The sequence below is a fragment of the Dendroctonus ponderosae genome, unplaced genomic scaffold, assembly GCF_020466585.1.
Source record: "Dendroctonus ponderosae isolate FM_Combo_2020 unplaced genomic scaffold, Dpon_F_20191213v2 Dpon_F_20191213_10, whole genome shotgun sequence".
Taxonomy (NCBI): Eukaryota; Metazoa; Arthropoda; class Insecta; order Coleoptera; family Curculionidae; genus Dendroctonus; species Dendroctonus ponderosae.
In genome coordinates, this window is record NW_026017111.1 from 2,651,353 (window position 1) to 2,657,104 (window position 5,752).

General features: G+C 42.9%; 3 protein-coding genes across 13 annotated transcripts in view; 1 reads left to right on the top strand and 2 right to left on the bottom strand.

Annotated features, from left to right (window-relative positions):
* The window catches only part of LOC109544171, a 5,431-nt gene extending 2,313 nt beyond the window's left edge, over positions 1 to 3,118 (top strand). For all 3 annotated transcript variants that reach the window (XM_019914232.2, XM_048662056.1, XM_019914230.2), the window contains 6 exons: positions 1,681 to 1,824; positions 1,885 to 2,018; positions 2,078 to 2,222; positions 2,273 to 2,473; positions 2,539 to 2,688; positions 2,746 to 3,118. In XM_019914232.2, the coding sequence (XP_019769791.1) occupies positions 1,682 to 1,824; positions 1,885 to 2,018; positions 2,078 to 2,222; positions 2,273 to 2,473; positions 2,539 to 2,688; positions 2,746 to 2,809 (837 nt within the window). In that variant the 5' untranslated portion in view covers position 1,681 and the 3' untranslated portion in view covers positions 2,810 to 3,118. The remainder of the gene's footprint in view (positions 1 to 1,680; positions 1,825 to 1,884; positions 2,019 to 2,077; positions 2,223 to 2,272; positions 2,474 to 2,538; positions 2,689 to 2,745) is intronic.
* On the bottom strand, positions 2,929 to 4,517 carry LOC109544173 (ras-related protein Rab-43). Of its 2 annotated transcripts, XM_019914236.2 has the most exons (5): positions 4,197 to 4,517; positions 4,009 to 4,136; positions 3,743 to 3,956; positions 3,489 to 3,637; positions 2,929 to 3,373 (listed from the first exon to the last, which is right to left on the bottom strand). In XM_019914236.2, exons 1-4 carry the CDS (start codon positions 4,407 to 4,409, stop codon positions 3,530 to 3,532), a joined length of 663 nt encoding a protein of 220 aa, XP_019769795.1. In that variant the 5' UTR covers positions 4,410 to 4,517; the 3' UTR covers positions 2,929 to 3,373; positions 3,489 to 3,529. The 2 variants fall into 2 exon arrangements, with proteins under 2 accessions (XP_019769795.1, XP_019769794.1); XM_019914235.2 differs by having other exon boundaries at positions 2,929 to 3,637.
* Positions 4,518 to 4,623: 106 nt separating this feature from the next.
* LOC109544168 (microtubule-associated protein RP/EB family member 1) overlaps positions 4,624 to 5,752 on the bottom strand; it is a 6,865-nt gene continuing 5,736 nt past the window's right edge. For 4 of the 8 annotated variants that reach the window (XM_019914226.2, XM_019914225.2, XM_019914228.2 and 1 more), the window contains exon 7: positions 4,624 to 4,830. In XM_019914226.2, coding sequence (XP_019769785.1) covers positions 4,771 to 4,830 — 60 coding nt within the window. In that variant the 3' untranslated portion in view covers positions 4,624 to 4,770. Of the gene's footprint in view, positions 4,831 to 4,900; positions 5,100 to 5,752 lie in introns of those variants that run through there. The other 4 variants (XM_019914222.2, XM_019914221.2, XM_019914224.2 and 1 more) reach the window with 1 other exon arrangement.

The window sequence follows — 5,752 nt, forward strand, 5'->3', positions numbered from 1 at the left end:
ATGGCCTTTTTAGAAAGTGAACCATGGATGGGGAAATGTTGGCAGTTTTCTCAAAAAATGCTTGAATTCAAGAAGTTTTAGATTTGCGTGGTTTTGTTTTGAGTTGCAAAATCCACTTGAACATGACGCTGCTTTTTTTGAAGTTTCTCAAGAACCATTCGAGCCATAGAATTCGTTTTGGCATCGTTGGATTGAGAATTGAAAAGTCGATTTAGTCGTAACAACGTGAGTGAGGAAATTCGTGTAGTTTTGACCCAGAATGCGAAATTTGAATATCACACACTTAGGTGCAAGATTATGCCAAAATTCCATGTTTTCCGTCCCATTTTTGCTCATTTCTCGGAGGCACAATGGGCAAGAAGGCTCATTTGTACATCATTCTAGAGAGAAATAAATGGCCTTTTTAGAAAGTGAAGCATGGATGGGGAAATGTTGGCAGTTTTCTCAAAAAAGGCTTGAATTCAAGAAGTTTCAGACTTGCGTGGTTTTTTTTGAGTTGCAAAAGAACGCTTCAAACGGCAGCCGCGCTTTTATTCGGAAAGGACAAACGCAACAAATCTTTGTCGTTTTTATATGATTTTCATTACTCTGTCGCAATGAGATGCGAAAACATTCAGACAGTGAAGCTAAACGCGCATTTGTTCGCATCAGACGAACGAAACCAATAAAAAAAAATCGAATAAATGCTCGTTTATCTTCACTGTTCATTCTTTTGGCAATGTTCAGGATGGTTCTTAAAATATTCGTTTTCTATACAGTTTTCTCTACTCTCCGAGCTTTTGGTTTTTGTTCAGCTACAGTAAAAGGGATTTGTGTCGTCCGGATGTCGCCAGTTTTACAGAGTCAAAATCGTCAATTTTTTGTATCATTTTCAACAGTTTTTCGTCTCTCTATCAGCATTTTTACGCAAAAAACGGCCTTGAAAGCGAGCGCGTTTGTTCGCATCAAACGAACACAACGAATGCAAACGAATTTTTGTCGTAGGTACTTTGTACAAAAACTTACTACTGTACTGTGTAACTGTACTTTGTAAAAAAAAAACTTTTTGTAATATTTCTAATGCTTTTTGTGTCTTCCTCGGCAATTTTAATCAAAAGAACGCGCATTTCTTCGCATCGGGCGAACGCAACGAATTAAAACGAATCGTTGTGGTATTTTGTACGATATTCAAGAGTTCCTATTGAATTCGGACCGATTTTTGTGTTTTTTTCGGCACTTTCGCTCAAAGGAACGCTTCAAACGGCAGCCGCGCTTTTATTCGCAAAGGACAAACGCAACAAATCTTTGTCGTTTTTATATGATTTTATATGTGTGTTCAATGAGATGAATATCATTGCGAAGTGCACTTAAATGTGATTAAGCGCAGTATGAGGCGCAAAATTTCAATGAAATCACATTGGTGCAGGCAAGGCAAATCTGAAAAAGGCGCCAATTTCCCGTCATTCTGAGCCCTCTAAAGGCAGGTTGCTATAGAAACCAACTTGTTTTCCCTGTGGAACAGTCGGCCTGCACCAATGAAGCTTCCACATTCAACTAGCTTCATTGATTGTACATAGATAATAAATGCAGGTAGATAATTAAACGATGCATTTTTTTGATGAACTATTTATATGGTTCAAGTCAAGCAATAAAAATAAAAAATGACAATTCAACAACTAAAAAAACATGTACAATTTCCAGAATGGGCGCAGCTCAAGTTTCAGCCCCCCATTCCATCGCCTTGGTGGTTCTGTTGGGCATTTTGGTGTCGCCAGTGGTACCTAGAAGTGAGGCGGTTCCTCAAAGCCAACAGCAGCCCAAGTCGCGCCAGAAAAGAATCTTATGGTACGTATTTCGGGACCAGTTCCCCATCAGTCACAGTTTTAACTGCTTCACTCCCTTTAGGGTTACCGAAGATGGACGGCTGGCCCTTCCGCCAGGCACCACCATGGTGATTTCGCCCTCTCTATCCATGCCCTTCGTCAGGCATCCTCCCAAGGGGTTCTTCTCCAACATAACAATCAGCCTGCCCTTTACCAGTGAGTATGCAAGCACGTTGTTTTGGGGCGGGATTTTCAATTTTTTTGTGGAATTTCAGTCGACTTTGACAAGTTGGGGCTGACGGACAACGAAAACCCCTTTGGGGATGTGCCCCCTTTACTGGCCAGGTCAATGGGGCGAGCGGCTGGCGGTGTGCTGGCCGACTACATTGGCAATATTCTAGAGGGCAGGAAAGGCAAAAGGTGGGCGCATTCTGGTAGCAAGAGCCGGCACCTGATTGGCTGTTTTGCAGGTCGGCAGACACGCCCCATCCGGGACTGGCTGGCCAATTACAAGGCGGCGAACGGGCTCTTCTTTACTTGGCTGTTGAGGAGCTGTTGGAGAACTTTGGGCTGGATGGGCGCGCCTGCCTGCTAAGGGCCATATGCGAGGTGCACGCCCATCCTTTGCGTGGATTTGGACTTTTGGGGGAGATGCTGAAGCTCTTTCTCAGGTTTGTAGAACAGCACGCAAAAATTCACCATACACTTTGATTTGAAACGTTTGCACACTTTTCAGTGCCAGCAAATCGCCGTACGCGCACTTGATGCAGGATTACGTGGAGGCGGAAAAGGCCGGCCGAGGAGGAAAAGAAGGACCTGCAGAGTGCTGGCCCTATATGAAGGACTGTCCTAAGTCGATATTCATGCGGCGGCACAGCCCCTACAGGTACGCGTCCCTAGTGGCCTTTTAACCAGCATTTTTTCCCCTTTTTTCACCTTCCAGCCAGGACATGGACAATGAGGTCGGTGAGGAAACCATCCACAATCCTGCCGTAGGCAGCATGTAGGAGGCAGAAGCCCCCAGCAGGCATTGATAGTGATACCAAATAAATCAGGATGTGATTAGTACACTAAGTCAGTTAGTTGGATTTGCCATTGGGTTAATTAACAAAAAAAAAACGGTTAATCAAATGGCAAACAGGTATAATGGGGGTTGTTCTCGTGTAAATAGCTTATAGTATTTATTTCATTTGGCATTGTTGCGGTACATGTTACGTTGTCTACTCCTTAAACTAAATAAGCATTGTAAATAATTCGCTAGTCCAGAAAATGTGTCATATAACATTAGGCCCACAAATATACCATGTCACGACTGAGAACTAATTCGATAACGATGGCCGAGCGGAGCAAAAAATTAATTTAAGGGACGGCAATAGTGCTTTTTTAAAACGATTTCTTGAACGCACTTTGATATGATCGTCATTGAAAATGTTTGCGTTTTACCTCAATCCCAAGCACTTGGCTCGGAAAACTCACTATTAATCACAAAACAAACACATAAATATTGCTACTACATACACATGAGTATTATCATCATAAATTGCAGCTGGTCTATGTCCAGGTGATTTTTCCTAATTATATACAAAACAAAAACACACGGCTAAGTCAAGTTGGTAAAATCATAGCTTGAAAGGGTATAAAATCGCGAAACATCGAATAAAAACAGCAGTATTAAAGCTTACTTACAGATCAAATAAGGCACCTTGAAACTGATATGAGTCGACGCCTTAAAACATGTTTCTGGCACAACTGCTGCAGCTGGATACTGACCTGCTTTCGCCCAGTTTTACCGTTTCTTCGTCGTCCGTGCCCAACATTCCATTGTCCTGGCGCCTCTATAAACAAAGCCCTTTGTTAGAAGACTGTTGAATCTTTCGAAAAACACTACTTGGAAAAGGCTAACTCTTCATATCATTAACCAAATGAGATGAATATCGTACCTTCAGTTCAGTAGCCAGACACATGAAAGCCTCCTCAATATTGGAGTTGTCTTTAGCACTGGCCTCGAGCACAAAGAGAACCTCAGGCATGTACTGGCTAAGGGCTTCGGCCTCCTCAAACTCCACCTCCCTGCAGCTCTCCAAGTCGGCCTTATTCCCGACCAAAGCCAGCAGGACTGCGTTTCCTGAATACCTGCGAACCTCCTCCACCCACCTAAAAGGACCCAGTTAGAGCAGAGGCTTGCTACCGGCTATAGAATGCTTGCCTAGCCACTGAGAGGAACGAGGACCTTTTGGTGATATCATAAACTATAATCACCCCATTGGCCGATCTGTAGTAGCTCTGAGTGATTGTCCGGAACCGCTCCTGGCCTGCAGTGTCCCAAATTTGGAGCTGCAATGGAAATCACCAACTGTATAAGGGTGGCCCTGCTCATTTAAGCGTGCAACGTACCTTGACTTTCTTACCATCCACCATGACGGTTTTCATGGAAAAGTCCACCCCAATAGTGTTCCCGTGCTTCTCGATAAAGGTCCCATTCTTGAACCTTTGCACTACGCAGGTTTTGCCAGTGCCACAATCCCCAATCAGCACAATTTTGAAGAGAAAATCGAACGTTTCGTCGCTGGGGATCGTCATCAACGTTGTCGGGTTCCTGGTGCTCATTTTTGTCGATTTTTTCGCGTTAATTAAAGCCAGAAATTATTATTTTATTTACATTCTTGGAATTAGGTTAATTCCCATCGCAGATGTCAGGAGTGAAGGAACCAAACAACAGTGAAGCTAGTTCAGAATGGCAGCTTGCTGCAACTGGCAACAAGGCATGCCCAGGTTTTCATTAATAATCAAAAAGGGCTTCCGAAGCAAAAAAACCACACGCTTCCCAAATACATTTATTGAATTTGCTTCCTCAAAAAGTTTCCAACATTGAATAAAAATTGCGCAAAAAAAAACAGAACCTCGTAGAATAGTGATAATACAAAAAGTTGACGAAGCTATTTAAAAAGCTTCAATATACTGTGGTTGTTCAATATTCATCTTCGTCGCCGGCGGGGCCTTCAAGCTCCTCGGGGGGAGCAAACCCATCCTGCAACACAACGGAGAATTAAAACAGTTCGAAGTCAAGCAGTTTCCGAGGTGGGTGCGAGACAAACTAGGTCAGGACAACGGTATATTTTCAAAAAAATGCTACAAACTAATCAAAACATCAACAATAAATCAACGAGGTGGACTGGATGTTGGTCCTTCTGGCAACAATCTCGGGAGATGGCAAATGGTGTGCTCAGGCTTGCTAGTCGAGACCACCTTCAGTTTCTTCATCACCTGGTCGGTCCACAGCATTTCCTCCCGTTCTTCCTGCAACAAAAACCATCAAACATCGACCACTTTCCTGCAGATTTGCTTGGGATGCTGCTACCAAGCCTACGTAGATACTTGCCTTTCAACGAGCCTAAAGCGCTCAGCCATTGCAGGACAAAAGCAAGAGAATACATAGTTCCTCAATAAATATAAATATATACACAAAACATTACTTACCTCTTTGGTTCAGTCGGCGCCCACATGATTTGAGTAAAGCTTTAGACACCACACAAGTTGATGAACACAAAGTGAGAAGAGAAACACTAAAGCGTACTCCCGAAGGGTTTCACATGGTTGGCGGGTTAGTCAATGAAAGCTCCTAACCGGAAAATCGCATTATTTTCCAAAACCACCGAAATCAATGTTAATCAGGGATTATGAAGCTTATAAACTAAAGGTTTTCCGGTTGTTCTTGAGCTAAAAACTGAAAGTTTATTAGAATCCGCCGAGCGTCGGTTGATTTTTTACAAGAAGAACCTAGACGTGAACTGAAACTCGTCTTCCTTGCGGTGGACCTCAAGAAACAATCGAATTTCCCAAACTAATGCAAGTAGCAAAAATACAGTCTTCTGTTGTTTATGAAATTAGAAAAATGATCGTCGTTTTGTGCAAGGGTGGCGCAAGATTATTGCAAAATTTCATGTTTTCCG

Excerpts from the sequence above, each read along its gene's own strand:
- LOC109544173 (XM_019914236.2), bottom strand. The coding sequence starts at position 4,409 with ATGAGCACCAGGAACCCGACAACGTTGATGACGATCCCCAGCGACGAA. Across the intron at positions 3,957-4,008 it reads TCGTTCCTCTCAGTGGCTAG|GTGGGTGGAGGAGGTTCGCA; the intron begins GCAAGCATTCTA and ends GGGTCCTTTTAG. Across the intron at positions 3,638-3,742 it reads GTCTGGCTACTGAACTGAAG|AGGCGCCAGGACAATGGAAT; the intron begins GTACGATATTCA and ends CTTTGTTTATAG.